Genomic DNA, 15,824 nt, shown 5'->3' on the forward strand with positions numbered 1-15,824 from the left:
TGACTCCTGGCCTCGCTTTACCGTCTCGTAAAGTGGAAACCTCTCCGCAGTCTTGGAAGTTCATGACCGAAGGCAAGACTAGTGTAAGTAGGCCACGGGGCTGACCAGCAGGACCAGGTAGGATCAGAGCTAGACTCAGCCTCTCTTTTTGCCCCCAATTCGTACCCGTGGAGTCATGTCGTCGCACCGCCCCTTGTTTGTTCCAATCTTTTACTAGCCTTTGTGGGACTTTGGAATAAGCTGCTACCCTGGACGTAGTTGAGATGGCCTATCTTTTGGGTGCATATAACGTTCTTGAATGGGAGTTGTTCAATGGAAGCAAGTTCACTTCCAATATCACTTGTCCGTGGTTCAAACCAGAAACACCGAAGGCAATCCAGTGTCACAAGTAACTGTTGACGAGCGGTCCATTCACTTGTAACGCCGAGAATTATTAGGGGCCATCTCAACGAAAGTTCCAATAACTCCCCCCCCCCTTTCCTACACCCCCCCATCTCAATTAACAGAGTACAACCGGCTGCCAAGGGCTCAGGCCGTCATGGCGACTTCCACGAAGCTCTCGCTTACATCTCGTGACACCGCTCTATGCATCATCCCACCAAGGAACCAGTGGACCAAGGTCGACCAGCTAAGGTCTCACTACGACAGAGCATACGGGAAATGGCCTCCGCATGTCAACCTCGTCTACCCCTTTGTTCAGGTAGATGCCTTACCGCGGGCTGCGGAGGCGGTACAGTCAGCAGCAGCACCCGTGCGAGGGCAGAAACCCCTGGACATATGTCTCGATGCCGCCGGCGTCTTTCAGCACAAACAGGACAAGACTATTTACATACACGACGAAGACGATAGCCAGCTCAAAGATTTTCGTGCGGCCATAATGCAGGCTTTGGGCCACCAGGATGCTGGAAGTTATAACATGCACATGACCATCGGTCAGAGCGAAGATAGTAAGTCCACCTTGACAAAGCGCGCATAGTATTGTTCGAAAGGATACGAAGGTGGCGTTGTCCTGCGGGATACTCCCTATGAGACAAATGTCTACAGAACAACTTCTAGAGGATCGTCGAACATCTTGCTGACTGCCACCATCACAGTGAATGAGTCTTGGCACCAATTCCTTCTTCAGAAGGCACGCTGGCTTCCCAAGGTTGAGTGGTCAGTAGACCAACTGTATATCCTCATTCGGGAAAAGTTACCAGCCGGAGGCTCAGAAATGAAGACCTGGGCAATAATATCCCTGGATGACGGTAGCATTTCCAGATGTGACACGCCAAAGCCATTTTTTGACGAGCTACCCGCAGTTGCTGAGAAGAATGGGATGCCGTACTCATATCTCAGCGATAGTCTGTGGAGCCAGTCCTCTCGAGTGCACTATTCCGCTTCTCCATCTGCTGAGATCTCGAATTTGGTTGTCTCGTCATACAATGTTCTCGCCGAATTCGAGTATCCACCTTCGCAGGCTCGATACCCTTTGATCGTCAGGAACGTCCTCTCCGACAGCGCCAGAGCCGATGTGCTTGTCCTGGAAGAGGTTACCGATGACTTCCTCGTCTTTCTCTTACGCGAGCCTGAGATCCGCGAACTGTTCACCTTCTGTAGCTGGGGACCACCAGACCAGGAGGACGTCCAGCCGCTTCCAAGTCACAACAACATTGTGGTTCTCAGCAAGCACGCTTTCACGTGGGAGCATGTGCCGTTCCATCGCGAGCACAAGGGCGCGATTGTAGCCCAATTCCAGTCACTCGGACAATGGGATGATGCAGATTTCAGGCCCCTGATCTTGGCTGCCGTGCATCTCACCCATGGTCTCAAGGACGGCTCAGTGGCGGCGAAGAAGATGGAAATCGAGACCATTCTCAGGTATCTGGACGACACGTATCCAGAAAACCCCACGATCCTGACTGGAGACTTCAACATCACAACATCTTCGTATACCATAAATCAGGCCCTTGAGAAGAAGGCCGTCACCCCTCAGTCGATCACATACCTTCGAAATATCGAGGAAACCTTCGTACAGAGTGGTTTCGTTGATACATGGGCAGAGTTACAAGTCGAAGATGGAGCCGCATCTGATGATGAACTTGACGCAGCCTTTGAGGGCGAACAGGGAGCGACTTATGACCCAATTACTAATGCCCTCACGGCAGAGATTGTCGGAAGTGGCTTCAACATGCGGCCTCAGAGATATGACAGGATCCTTGTCAGGGCAGGCGACTATCTGAAAGCCCTCAAATTCGACAAGTTCGGCTTCGCCACAGAAGAGATCGGCAAATTTGCTAGTGACCACTGGGGTGTGCGGGCCGTCTTTAGGATTGGGCCCGAGGCAGAGAGCCAGGAGGCTCTCTCGACTGCCGCAGATATCACGCGTGTCAAGCTGAAGACCGGCAAGCACTTGTCCGAGACTGAGGACGATCTGGCGGGGCTGCTCAAGCAGCTACAAGCTATTCCTTCGGAAGGAGAGGTTCAGCAACACGCTGCAGCTTTCAAGCTACTTCGCGAGACGATCCTCGAATCCCCGGCGCCGACTGTGTCCACCGAGACCGGTCGGTCAAGCACGCCTCTGGTTCTTGTCCCTGTCGGATCATATGGGCTGGGCGTGTGGACAAGTGCTTCCGATATCGATTGCCTCTGCATCGGGCCGTTCAGCTCGTCTACTTTCTTTTCCCTTGCCACCCAGCGGCTGCGCAAAGCCGCCGACAAGGGCGTGAAGGTGATGCGGCGGGTCAAGGCCCACACTGGCACAATGCTCGAGCTTGAAGTGAATGGCATCAAGGTCGACCTTCAATATGCACCTGCTGGTGCAATAGCAGCGGAATGGCCGCATTGCCTCCGGCTACCTGCGTCGGATCCTGTTTGGTCGTTGTCGGCACAAACCCTGAACAAGCTGAAGTCAATCCGCGACCTCGACTATGTTCGCCGTTCGGTACCTGATATTGTCAAGTTCAGGCTTGCGCACCGCCTGGTGAAGACGTGGGCGAAGAGAAGAGGCATCTATGCGCTGAAGTATGGTTATCTGGGCGGTATTCCGATCACAGTTCTCCTTGCAAGGATTCATAAGCTACTGGCTCGTGACAGCGGGGTCGTATCGCTGTCGGATCTGCTCTCGACATTCTTCAACCACTATGCCGGGTTCAATTGGCGAGCTGACGTTGCTTTCGACCCATTCTTCCACAAGCAGCTCAACTACAGGAGGACTGACCGAGAAGCGCTGGCTATCCTGGGCTACGCCCCGCCGGCCTTGAACACATGCCTGGCTGCATCCGTGCCATCCGTGAGGACCATCGCCGAGGAGTTCCAGAGGGCCGACGAGATGCTCTCAGAGGAAGGAATGACATGGTCGAGATTCTTCGAGACAGACGGGTCGGCCGACTTCCTCAAGTCGTACAAGAGCTACATCAAGATCAACGTCCAGTTCTGGGGCGGCTCCCTCACAAAGGGAAGGGGCCTCGTCGGCTGGCTCGAGTCTCGGTGCGTGTCACTGCTGGTAGACCTGAACCGGCGCCTGCCGGATCTCCATGTCCGGTTCTGGCCCGCCCGCTTCGTCGAGGCGTCGGCGGGCGACTCCACGGAAGACGAGCAGGGCGACTACGAGGGCTTCTACCTGGTCGGCCTGGACAGGCTCGAGGGCAGCGCGACGGACGAAAAGACGATGCAGGAGAAGCTGCTGGACGTGCTCAGGAAGTTCGAGGATCAGATCCGCGGGGACCCCAAGTACTACGACGAGCGAACGTCGTGGGTGGAGGCGGGTGTGATCAGGCGGGCGGCCCTGAAGCAGCCGCATGTCGATGCCCGCGAATGGGGCGAGTACACCATCGGGGATGAAGAGTCCGATGAGGAGGAAGAGGAGGAAGAAGAAGCGGCACAGGGGTCTAGTGTCTACGAGGACTACCAGGCTGTCCACTCTGCAGCAAAGAAGGGCAGGACGACCAACCAGCCGCGCTCCGTCGTCGTCTCCAAGCCAGCCGGGGCCGGGAAGTTCAGGACGGCATCGGACGTGCTGAACCGGCTTCGTTGGGTAAGTTTTCTTTCCCACACACATCGCACAATCACAGATGGATCTTGTGGTAGATGACACCCAAAAGCTAACCACGGAAGCCACTTCACAGGACCCATCCCTCGACAGCGGAGACTTCATCGTAGGCTACGAGGACCGTTTCGCCGGCGCGATGGAGAAGGCGCTGGACACGTGGAAGTCGGAGCAGACGGACGAGGAGTTCATCCCACAGCACCGGATCCTCTATTTCAAGCGCAGGAGCGACGCGACCGTCGTGTGGGAGAGGCGGACGCGGATCGACCTGTTGTTCGGGAGTGGGGGCGGCGGCCCATCCACCACTACCACCACCACCACCACCACTTGATGGGTTGAATTGTCTGTTACAGGCGAGACAAAGGGAGAGTCTGTCTGGCTTTGCCGGCACTTGAGCCATAGTTGCAGCATAGCGTAGCGTTTATGTTTGACTTTGTCTGACCATGCATCTATTTGTTTTTTTCAGTGCATAACTGGGTTGCCCGGATAACCCGCATTCTGCGACGCTGTCTCGCTTCAGTTGCTCGGCTCGGGTTGCTTGTGTGAGTGAGCCGGGGGAGCATTTGGGCAATGAGAAACGCGCGGCCTGATTGCTTGGCCTCCCCACGTGGTCGTCCCTACCTTCGCTTGTATGAGCGTCCCAGTTCGGGCAGAGCCGAGACAGACACTCGGAATTGACCCTTGAAAAACGTTCATCTGCAATCATGTAAAATATATTCTGGTCATCCAGTCGGCTTTCTCGTTGTTTCGCACGAGGCGAAGTTGCCGCGATAAAATGTAGCCAAATGACATGGTAATAGTACGAACATACGGAAGGGGTATCGCTGAAACCCTTGGAAAAAATGCCTGTGTGCCTTTCTTTTGCTTGCTCAAAAATATGGCAGCGCCACCTTTCATAGCCGAGATGAGACCGATGGCCAGAATTTCACCGCCGAACATGCAAATCTCTTTCTCCTCTGCCTTTTGCCTTTTACTTGTGCTGTGCCAGCTTGAGCGAAATGAATTCCCAACGCCAAATGCATGTGCCAAATGTATGCCACCGCTGAAAAAAACCAAAGGTCCCGCCTTATATCATCGGTCCATTGGGATGCTGATGGGGGTTGGCACCCCATAACGCAGCACCGACAACTTGTTGTGTGCTGTTCGGCCCCTGCCGCGAACCATGTGGCTCATCCGGGCTGATGGGGTGATTTGTCGTGTTTGGTACTTCATAATACCCATCTGTCGAAAGCGCATGACTTTGGACAGGTGGTCGTCGGTCGTGAAAGGTGTCGGTTTGCGACTGGTAGGATTCGGGCTGAAACCGCGCAGCTCCTCGATGTCCTAGATCGGCTTCATAAGGTTGGTCTTCTTTATAAATGTCATACGGGTCGAGGGGAGTAGTACTCGACGGATCCGCCTGGGCATTAGCGATCAAGCCCGCCCCCTCCTCGTGATCCTCCTCCGGGATCGGACTGACAGCCTTTTGCCCGCCTGTGTGTTGGTTCATACCAAAAGTGCTTCGCCCTGGGAATTTAGTCAGCACCTAGTAGTGCCTAGATTACAATTTCTCTTAACGGGCAGAGGGTGACAGTTATGGGTCGTTGTTGAGCCATCAATCTTAGCAGCCCCATGATTATGCCTCACACGAAAGCAGCCAATTCATGTTGCTGGGGTTTGCTTACGAAACTCGGTCGCAATGGGCAAGTGGTCGGTGCTCTTGCCCCCAGGCACCCGATTGTATGGTTGTAAAGGATATGATGCGTCCTTACCATCCATGTTTATGTCTCCTTTCTGGCGGTAGCTGGCATCCTCGCGACGCCTCTTGGCCCCGACAAAAAGCCAACGCATACCGCGACCAAACGCTTTGATGACATCCCACAGGTTCAGGGCGTCCCAGAGGGCCTTCAAGCCAATAGAGCCTCCAGCAGGCGGGACATGTATGTTCTCCTGAGGTGGTGCAGTCGATTCTTTGTTCGGCAGGGGATAGAAGATCGGAGGCGCGTCCGGTCGGTATGGCCGCCAGGGGTACGCCCAGATGTGCATGATAGAAAACAGCAGCATCTCGATGCACAGCAGTAAGGAGGGTATGCCGACCGCTATGTCAGGATAAGCAAGTGTTGCGGTGGGTGAGATGATGTCAAACTCGCCAGTTCCGACAGATATGGCCATCGTCTGCCAGAAGCTGAGGAAAATGACACCCTTGATAGCCAAGACCTTGAGGAAGGGCTTGTGAGAAGAAAGTTCATTCTTGAGCTGCACGTAGAACTGGATGACACAGTACATGGCGATGGTGACGGCAACACAGTTGATACTGGCACACTATTTCACAATGGGTGTCAGCCAGGTGGTTGGACAGGTCATGGCGACGGGAATAGCAGAGGGCAAACTCACCCAGATGTGCGCGAAGTAAGGACTGTTGGAACTTTCGCAGTAGCGGTCGTACTTGTTACTGACAACGGCCGTGATGGTCATGGCAACACGGATGAAGCAGTAATGGTAAATGCCGACCCAGATGATGTTGAACCAGGTGAGGCCGCTGACTGGGGTGCGCCATGGGCCCCTGTCGCCGCCGCAACACTTCTTGAACCAATTGATGGGCCATACCCAATCCTTGACGGGGTGCAGTTCTCTGAAGAATTGCTTCTGTGAGTGAAGGTCGGCCGCGGTGTACTGGCACAGCAATGCGAAGAAGGATGAGATGGCGAATGCCTCGTAGCAGTCTGAGATCACAGCAAAGTAGACGGCCTGGTGGTAGTATCTCAGCTGGAGGAAAGCAGAGGCTGCATAGATGGGAATCATGAGGAGGATGCGGATGATGCTGGCGGGTTTGTTAGCACGGGTGAGCCGGGCGCAGATCGCCATTTCAGGATGGGGAGCCGGGAGAACTGGAGACGCGTACTACTTCTGCTCATCAGGTTTTGTGTAGTTCAAGGCGTGCATCCATATCAGATAGAAGCTGATGAACATGGAGAGAAGTGCGGTTGCGGCAGAGACTATGAGGGCCAACTCATGGAAGGTGAAGGGGCCGGCCATGGGGATCTCAGAGACTGGTGGCAGTGGCAGTCGGGTTAGCATGGATGGGTTCGAGTTGCGCGTCATGGGCAGCGGCGCGCATTCATCTGGGAAGGCTCACTCTCCATGTCCTCCACCGTCGTGTTGCAATATGTCAAATTCATCTTTGGTGACTTGGCCACCAGGCTCAACCATGAGCCCTGTCCTGCCTTGCGGCGCCTGCTCGAGTTGTGGTCGGCGGGATTCGAGATCGGGTTTCCGTATATCCCGACAGCGCAATAGGTCGTGGGTAGTCGTTGGCTGTCTCGCCCTCGCCTTCACCTGAACTTCTGCTGAACTGGACCGACACTCAGCAAGGCCTCGGATCTAGATCCCAAATCCTAAGCTCTTCTTGATCAAGTGTTCCTGCAGCGCGAGGGAGCCTTTCAGCCGCCGCTTGTCCCAGGCGATTCGACTTCTCGCGAGCGGTTGGAAGCGATACGAGGCGGCGGGATTGAAACAGCTGTCATGGGAAGCAGAGGCCAGGTGAGACAGTCAGTAGCGGTGACGGCCAGGAGTGTACACGAGTTCGCGCTCGGGATGTGGTGGGCGGGTTGGTTGGGCGCAGTTGTGGCCGGGTCGTCTTGGGGCGAATGGTCGTGAACTCGAGACCAAGGCGATCGGATGGTGGCCAGCAGTGGCGGCGCCAAGAACAGAATAAAAGGGTCGCGGTTGACGTTGTCCAGCAGCTCGAATCAAAAAGGGGCCTCCTGGCGTCACCGGGAGTAGGCGACGATATAGTTGGAGAAGAAGAGGAACGCAAAAAAGGAGGAGGGATCGGACGGGATGCAGCCAAGTTCAAAGTGCGCCTTGGGTCCAAGGCTTGTTGTTGCAGTTGGAGAACTAGTGGAAGGCTTGGTTCACTTAGCTGCAGGCGGCGCCCTCCCTCGTGTGAGACTGTGACCCCCCTCCCCCCCACCACCTCAGCTTGCCGCGCCTGGCAAGCCAACACCCGCAGTGCTGGGCAACTGGGCTGCCTGGCTGCTGGGCCAGCAGGGAAACAAGACGACGGCAGCCGGCCCCCCTGTGTGCCAGGTCTCGTCAGGGACCGGCTGGGACCTCGGGAGCTAGGTGCCAGGGGCCCGCATTTGCGGAGGACAGAGGCGACGAGGCTGAGCGCTCTGAGGACCCTGTTCGTCTCAAATCGCCCGCTCAATGGCCCGTTTTCTCAGTCACCATCAGCCAAGACCACACAACTGCAGCGCTACGTAATACGGGAATGCACAGGACCCTCTTTTGAATTCCGGATCGACTGTCTGCCAATCTCGAGAATTTCGCGGTCTGCCCCCGATCACAATCTGGTGATATACGGAGGTGGCACGTGAGAATACAATTCCATTACGACTGCATATTCCCTCTGTCGTCGTCATCTTGTCTCTCGTTCGTCCTACGAGTATCCGCCATCAAGGCCAGACTATTGCAGTCTGGCAGCTCAGCTCAGCCTGCACATGGCCCCACTATTGTAGCCGCTGGTTTGGCATGTCTGACGACAATCGACATGTTTTGGATTCTGTCGCTCAGATCCAAAAGGAACCAGGCGTCAAACGCCGAGACGCCGTTCCCCAGCCACTCACTCATCCCTCCACCAGAACACACCTGTCCAGCTGTCTCTGCACAACTGGATACAGCACATCGATGGAGACGGCTAGAGGAGGCGAGGCAGTGCCGCAGCAGGACTCTCTCGCAGATGCAGTAGGCGCTGGCGACGCCTATTTCAAGTGCCAAGACTCGGGGTGTCTCCGCACCCTGCCAGCCCACAACCCAATTCGCCCGAGCTCCTCGTGCATCATCTCAACGCCCTCGATTCGAGCTCCCCGAGTCATTCATCGTCGTTATTGCCAATTAGCGCACATAGGGCTAATAAGGTCCGATCAATCCTCGGCGCGCGCCGCTCATCCTCCGACCCTCCGACCCTCCGACCCTCCGCCCGTCCCGGCCGAGACCTTCTGCAGCTGGGCCCCGATGTCACGGATCTCGGTTGTACGGAGTAGGTAGAGTAATAGACCCACATGCGGTCCTGTGCCCTGCCCCCCGTCCGACGTCCTCACTGTAGATACGCCTACTGTTAATGACCCAAACGACCTTGTCCACATGTTTCTCAGCTTGATGCCGGATGAGCCCAGGTCATCATCTTGGGGCACGCTCGGTCTTGTATGAACATGTATTTGGAGGCGGTAGTAGCACATCCATATTGCCACCATCGTGGCCGTTGCCCGTTGAATTGCGCCATGTTCTTCTTGAGCGTATCGTCAGCTATTAGGACGGTCATATGATAAGTCTCGGCCGAAAACTTGCTCGACTGATCAAAGCCGTCTTGGGGTCTCGAGGCCCTTTGAGACCCAATCCCATCCCTTTCCCTAGGGCCTTCGAGACGGTTCCATCGAGGCCAAGACTCCAGCCCCTCGTCCGCAGTTGTTGAAGGTCGCTCCACTGTGCCATGTGTTGAAACTGTGAGCTTCTTTTGGCTGCCTCTTTTTCCCACTGTCATCCAAGTCGTCTGCCCATCAGCAATTCATAGTAAGCCCTCTGGTCCTGCTCATCTCCCAGAAAGGGGTCTTGTTCAGGCGGCTGCTCTAATGGTTCGGGATTGAAGCTCATGTCCAGGAAATCCTCAAGCGTCTCATTCGGGGCAAAGCCGAGCGAGCCTAGTGTTTGATTGAATCCGAGAGACCTACAAATCTGTTAGCAGGTTGGGATCGAAGCCAGTAAGATATCACTACTCACGATCTTGCTACATCCTTTGCCATTATGTCTGATAAAGATATCGACTCGGCTCGAGGCCTCGGCCGGCCACTCATGCTGGGCTGCCTTGGTCTGCTGTGGCCATCCTGGGAAGAGGGGGACGGGGTTGGGACAAAGTTGAATGGGTTGCTAGTGTCGAACTTGGGCATTGGCATCGTGTCTAGCTGAGGGGTCTGAGCAAGCTGTGGTACTGGCGGGCGAGAAGGTGATATGAGGGGACGCGATGCAGGGGGCATGGGATCTGGCGGCGGCTCGGAATTCGGGAGCAGCGGCTGCTGTGGTAATGTAGGGGCCGAAGCTGGAGCCGCTGAGGTGGGTAATGTCGCGTCCGGCGTGAGGCTCCGCTTCTCACCAGAGGCCTCGTCGCCGAAGAAGGTCTTGAAGACGCCGCTCTGTTGCCATGCCTGGATGAAGAACTCCTGCTGAGCCGGGTCCCGGATGGCCTTGACCAGCCGTTTCCCCTCGGGCTGCTTCAGGTAGCCTTCAACAACGGGGCCCAGGCTGGGGATGAGGTTGAGAGCAGCACCCCAGGCGGCGGCACTTTCTCTCAGGGTGTGCAGAGCACTGCGGTAGCCCTGGGCTGGACCTCGTTTCTTCTGGGGCCTGAGGTACAGACACGACTTGTTGTGTCTCTCACAGTAGCCACACCTCGGCTTTGCGTTATCACAAGGCTGATGGTTCACATGGCAAAAGTCACAGCTGGAATAGCGCAGAGGTCAGCCCGGCATCCAAAGACTCAATGGTGGATGGAAGAAGGCTGGGTGGGGCTGGGACAGGTTGGCCTGCATCACGGAGCAGCGAGGGGGACCGTGTCCGACCGGAGAGCAAGACAGGAAGGAGGAGGTGGTATCTTGATAAGAAGAAAAGGCTGGCAAGGGGAGCAGGAGCACTGACGCGCGTGAGGACTTCTTGCGCTTCCTGGGGTTGACAGGGGCGGCGGCGGTTGAGTCGCCGGCGACGGAGAGGGCCGGATCTGGGTCTCCGGGGTGTGCGGCGGAGGCGGCGGCAGCGTCGTCCCTCAGGTCGTCGAAGTCAGACATGGCTATGGGAGTTGTGTGGAGGCTGGAGAAATCAGCAGCAGGATCACAAGAAAGGGGCCAATGGGTTCGGCGGCCGGCCTCAACTCGTACATGCCCGTGCTTGTGCCCGAGCCAGGAGGGGTGAGACAGGCTCGTGTCGCGTGCGTGTCGGCCTGGCTGTGGATCAGATATGACACCCAGCAGTGACAGCGTCACAATACGGAGTACGTAGAGCGCGGCGAGGACGGACAAGGAGGGCAAATGTGGAGGTGCAAGGGGCGTACGGAGCACTACTGTGGTACAGACAGATACGGGGTGCTGTACGGATACGGCTGAATTGCAGTCTGGCTGGCTGGCGTTGCTCTTTGGTCCTCGCACCAAGGCCCGTCGACGGCTAATTGGAGTTGACACCTCGGGTTTTTGGGGTAATTGTCGGGAATATCTGGGCGACCAAGGCGACAAACCTAATTCCAGAAGCAGACGAGTCGAGTCCAACCGCGCACTAGGAGGCTTTGCAAGTACAGCCCGACTGTAGTCGGAGCGTCGTATTATACCGTATTTTTGCCTTTTGGGCCCGTGTAAGTTACGGGGCGGGGGTGGGGACATGGCGCTGATGACATAAGCAGGGTGTCCGAGTAAGGCAGGCTTGCAGGTGTGGTGAGGTCTTAAGTGCTGTACTATCCGTATGTAGTACAGGCGCATGTACTCTGTACTGACGATGACTGCTACCTGGATGGCATCTGCTCCGTCCGTACTTCCTTCTTATTACCGCATGCAAGCCACACTGCAAGGCCCCACGCCCTACGGCCCAGGCCACCCAGGTTCATAGCTTCGGCCGTAGATTCCCAGTCTCAGCATCTGCCGACAGAAGGGCAGCCAGGCCCTAAATCTGTCCCATCTGTCCCGGCAGCACAAGTCAGTCGCCCGTCATTCGCCCGCTGAGGCCCCCAGTCCCAGCTCCACGGCAAGGGCAACCGGCGGGGCATACTTCTGCTCTGGGGGCGGTAGCTGCCCAGCCAACAAGCTCCATCTCTGACAGGAGTCCCGACCTTCAGGCCTCTTCTTGTAAGTGCCGAGGGTCCACACCCTGTCACAGCCTCCACATCTCCCGACGCCGGCTCCGACCGAATGACCCAACCTCAACACAGGCGGCCCGGATTGTCTCGCGACCTCCAACTCTTGCTCCTGACCTCAAGACACTGCCTTGTTCTTACTTGCCTCTCGTCTCGCAGCTCGTCCACAGGGCTTTGACCAAGCCATCGTCCTGCGCCTTGATCCTTTGTCGTCGCAGGAGCTCGACTTACCGCTCGCCACATCTGCCCCTGCTTGCAAATCCTCACCAGAGCCGCTTACTAGATCTGGGAAGATATCTTTTCCGCCCTCACCCCAACCGGACACGGCCCGGCCTATACAGCCAAAACACCTCGAGCAAGGCATCCTCATCAGGACACAGCAAGACCACGCCCTCACGAGCGCTTAAGCAACTCTCGTGAGAAAGGCTCCAGGGAACCCTTTACATCCCTTATGTTGGGATGCCCGAGGCACCGTCATGACCGTCCAAGATGCCTTGACGTCTGCCCCGCCAAATGAGCGCCTCTTCCACCCGGACGCATCCATCGTCCTGGTGGGCTGCCGCGGCGCCGGCAAGCGCTCCCTTGGCTTCATCGGTGCCCTTCATCTGCGTCGCCGCCTGATCACCGAGGACTTCTACTTCCAGCAGGTCACCGGGCTCACTCGCATGCAGTTCCTCACCCAAAAGGGCAAGGATGAGTTCAACCGCCGCAACGATGAGGTCTTCAAGCGCATGCTCGACGACAATCGTCACAAGTCAATCATCGAGTGTGGGATGAGCAGTTTTTCCGAAGAGGCCCAGGACGCCCTGCGCTTGTTTGCCCAGTCAAACCCCGTCATCTACATACACCGTGAGAAGGAAGAGATGCTCCGCCTTCTGGACTCGGCAGACGGAGAACGTATCCTTCGTGCCGACCAGAGGCACAGGGCATGTGCGAATCTCGAGTACTTCAATCTGTTTGACCATTCCAACGCGAAGCCCATATTGGCCAGCGATGCCTCCTCAGGCGGGTGGGACATGCAGATGGCCACCCCTTCCAGCCTGCTCTACGCCAAGCAGGACTTCACCCGTTTTCTTGACTTTGTCACCGGCCAGGGCCTCACGAGGCTCTTCATCGAGAGCCCATTTGCCGTGAGGGCCATCCCCCCCGAGTTCAGGCAGTGCTCTTATGCTCTGCGTCTGCGCCTGTCTTATCTCGTCAACATGGACCTTGATTGGGAGGATCTCGAGGCCAGGGGCGACTGTGTGGAGCTCATCATTGATCACTGGCCAGAGGATATCATGAACCAGATCGCAAGGATCGTGGCCCAGATACGGAGGAAACTTGTGGTTCCAATAATATACCACGTCGAAGAAAACCCGAGAGAGGAGCGGCGTAGACCCCCTCAGGAGAAGGCCAAGGTCGACACCGAGCTCCTGGAGCTTGGCCTCCAGCTCGGTGTCGATTACCTGAGCCTGGACCTGCAGAGGAAGGATATCCCCTTGCGAAGGATACTTGCCCGTCGCGGTCGGTCAAAGATAATGGGTAACTACTGGAATGTTGGGTTGATGTGCACGCCCTGGTCGAGCGAATCTCATGTACGGGACTACCAACATGCCAAGGATCTCGGATGCGACCTTGTGCGCATGGTTCGCTTTTGCTCCGGCGACAGCACGCCCGAGATGCTCCAGGAATTCAAGGACAAGATTGCCGCCACCATACCGGATCCAAAACCGCCCCTTGTAGGATACGACTTCTCAGTTCTCGGCATCAGGACGCCCCTTCAGTCACGCATATTAACACCGGTGAAACACCCCGACATGGATAACGATCGGGAGCACCTCGCCACCGTCTGCACCGCCAGCAACTCCTTCGAGGGCCTATTCCGCCAGTTCGAGCTCGAACCTTTACAGTTCTACACTGTAGGCGCAAATGTGTCTTACTCGCTTTCTCCGTGCATGCATAACACGGCTTACGAGTTTGCTGGGATGCCACATAACTTCTCCGCAGAAACATGCTCTACAATGGAAGACCTTAACAAGATATGCAGCGATCCCTCGTTTGGAGGGGCCTCTTTAGCAGCGCCTTTCAAGGTAGCCATTGTGCCTCACCTGAAATTAAAAAGCCACCACGCCACCGTCATTGGCGCCGTCAATGTTTTGTTACCGCTGCGCGGCAAAACGAATTTCATCCTAGACCACGCTAACTCGCGGAACAAGGCGGGCCATACAAACGACTTTTATGGTGATAATACCGACTGGCAGTCCATATTCACCTGTCTACAGAGGAACATTAGCCCACGGAACTACGTCCGGCCCTCCAAGACGACAGGGCTGGTAATCGGAGCCGGAGGACAGGCCCGAGCCGCCATCTATGCCATGATCCAGCTCGGCTGTCGAAACATATTCATCTTTAACCGGACCGTCCAGAACGCACAGCTTGTGGCCGACCACTTCAACCTATGGGCCCAGAAGCAGGGCATGGCCCCTGGGAAGGGAGGCATCTCTCAAATCTGCCACGTCCTGCCATCCATTTCTGGCGCGTGGCCAGAGGGTTTTGAGCAGCCGACAATGATTGTGTCCTGCGTGCCCGCCACAAGCGCCCAGGGCAGCCTGCCGGCAGACTTCGAGATGCCCATGCAGTGGCTGGCAAGCCCGACTGGAGGCGTTGTGCTAGAAGTAAGTTATTCCGATCTCTTATACTCGCACGGAGTCCCCTCTACAAAGCAGTGATACGGCTAGCAGACAGACATCGCTGACATTTGAACAAAGCTGGCTTATGAGCCCCTCATTACACCCCTCGTGGCCCAGCTGCAGGTTTACAGAGACACTGTTAATCCCTCGTGGGTAGTGGTCGACGGCCTCGAGAACGTGAGCGAGATGGCCATCGTAGCCTTCGAGCTGATGACGGGGCGGGTGGCGCCCAAGAGACTAATGAAGGAGGTGTGCCGGAAGACATGGGAGCAGCAGAAGAGGGAGATGTCGTCGATGTCCTAAATCAGCGGGCGAGGTTTATCCGTGGCCAAAGATGCCACGCACCCGATTATGCGGGAGCCGCCTTGTAGCTGGGGCAATTTCCTGACTAATTTTTGGTATCTTCCGGGTCTTGGACAATATATATCTGCTTACATGCAAAGTTGCCACAGCGACTGGGCTATTCAACTGGAAATGGTTGAGACGGGAAGCCCTCGAGATTTTAATAGTAGAGAATGGATGCTTGTGCATTTGACCGGCTCCAGTAGTCACATGTGGCGCATTGTTGAGGTACATTCAATTCTTGTGATATCCGCATGTCAGGTGTGAGACCAGAGCACAAACACTCAGGGCATGGAAATGTTAACGGACTCCTACAGGGTATTGACCAATACTGACGTTGTGTCGTGCCTATTCTTCTCGTACGTGGTGGGTATTTCTGTATGCGGCTTTCGAAACCATTAATTGGCACAAACACACACAAGCATCGTCAAAAACCGAAGATAGGAACCGATATCTGATATTATTCATTCAAATTCGGCTACTCTTGCAATAAGGGCTTCAAGCGGGGGAATACAAACCCCATCAGAGGAGGAGATAATGCGCGCCCAGCGGGAACTACTGACAGCGAGGGAGCCCCCGGTGGCCTCGAGCGCGCCCTCGCCCGGGACATCGACCGCTCTAAACGAGACCATCCAGACTCCATGGCGTTGCCTGAGGCACAGGCTTATCCCAGACTGCCACCATACCCAGGAGTCCTGATGCGTGCCCAGCAGCAGACCAGCAGGAGGAGGAACAGCAACATCCTGCTCCTCAGTCACAGGAGTCCTCGGGCCTACCCCGGCTCGACTACCGGCTGTACTCGCCGCCGCTCTTCGAGTTCTCCTCCGATTGTATGATCATCAAGTCGGCGACGTACCTGTCCAGCACACTCGAGGCACTCGCGGCCCTCGTGCGAGCCCAAGCCCCAGGTCCACAT

General features: G+C 56.2%; 4 protein-coding genes across 4 annotated transcripts; 2 read left to right on the plus strand and 2 right to left on the minus strand.

Annotated features, from left to right (window-relative positions):
* Positions 1–200: 200 nt before the first annotated feature.
* On the plus strand, positions 201–4,742 carry KVR01_002892 (uncharacterized protein). The gene is made up of 3 exons (XM_044781998.1): positions 201–947; positions 1,095–4,015; positions 4,107–4,742. Exons 1-3 carry the CDS (start codon positions 539–541, stop codon positions 4,356–4,358), a joined length of 3,582 nt encoding a protein of 1,193 aa, XP_044647907.1. The 5' UTR covers positions 201–538; the 3' UTR covers positions 4,359–4,742.
* KVR01_002371 (uncharacterized protein) lies at positions 4,452–7,940 on the minus strand. The gene is made up of 5 exons (XM_044794864.1): positions 7,143–7,940; positions 6,909–7,056; positions 6,401–6,827; positions 5,692–6,328; positions 4,452–5,533 (listed from the first exon to the last, which is right to left on the minus strand). Exons 1-5 carry the CDS (start codon positions 7,183–7,185, stop codon positions 5,094–5,096), a joined length of 1,695 nt encoding a protein of 564 aa, XP_044647386.1. The 5' UTR covers positions 7,186–7,940; the 3' UTR covers positions 4,452–5,093.
* Positions 7,941–9,544: 1,604 nt separating this feature from the next.
* On the minus strand, positions 9,545–10,842 carry KVR01_003724 (uncharacterized protein; the record flags this gene model as incomplete). Its single annotated transcript, XM_044781324.1, has 3 exons — positions 9,545–9,705; positions 10,191–10,501; positions 10,697–10,842. 3 exons carry the CDS (start codon positions 10,840–10,842, stop codon positions 9,545–9,547), a joined length of 618 nt encoding a protein of 205 aa, XP_044648739.1.
* Positions 10,843–11,543: 701 nt separating this feature from the next.
* KVR01_002394 (uncharacterized protein) lies at positions 11,544–15,162 on the plus strand. The gene is made up of 2 exons (XM_044782151.1): positions 11,544–14,551; positions 14,645–15,162. The coding sequence occupies exons 1-2, from the start codon at positions 12,371–12,373 to the stop codon at positions 14,867–14,869; spliced, it is 2,406 nt and encodes an 801-aa protein (XP_044647409.1). The 5' UTR covers positions 11,544–12,370; the 3' UTR covers positions 14,870–15,162.
* The last annotated feature ends 662 nt before the right edge of the window (positions 15,163–15,824 follow it).

This window comes from Diaporthe batatas, assembly GCF_019321695.1.
Source record: "Diaporthe batatas strain CRI 302-4 chromosome Unknown Contig00003, whole genome shotgun sequence".
In the NCBI taxonomy this organism is placed as follows: Eukaryota; Fungi; Ascomycota; class Sordariomycetes; order Diaporthales; family Diaporthaceae; genus Diaporthe; species Diaporthe batatas.

Coding starts and splice junctions, on each gene's coding strand:
- KVR01_002892 (XM_044781998.1), top strand. CDS start 539: ATGGCGACTTCCACGAAGCTCTCGCTTACATCTCGTGACACCGCTCTA. Junction 948..1,094: donor CATCGGTCAGAGCGAAGATA/GTAAGTCCACCT, acceptor CCACCATCACAG/TGAATGAGTCTTGGCACCAA. Junction 4,016..4,106: donor TGCTGAACCGGCTTCGTTGG/GTAAGTTTTCTT, acceptor GCCACTTCACAG/GACCCATCCCTCGACAGCGG.
- KVR01_002394 (XM_044782151.1), top strand. CDS start 12,371: ATGACCGTCCAAGATGCCTTGACGTCTGCCCCGCCAAATGAGCGCCTC. Junction 14,552..14,644: donor CTGGAGGCGTTGTGCTAGAA/GTAAGTTATTCC, acceptor ATTTGAACAAAG/CTGGCTTATGAGCCCCTCAT.
- KVR01_002371 (XM_044794864.1), bottom strand. CDS start 7,185: ATGAATTTGACATATTGCAACACGACGGTGGAGGACATGGAGA. Junction 7,057..7,142: donor GACGGTGGAGGACATGGAGA/GTGAGCCTTCCC, acceptor CACTGCCACCAG/TCTCTGAGATCCCCATGGCC. Junction 6,828..6,908: donor AAACCTGATGAGCAGAAGTA/GTACGCGTCTCC, acceptor CAAACCCGCCAG/CATCATCCGCATCCTCCTCA.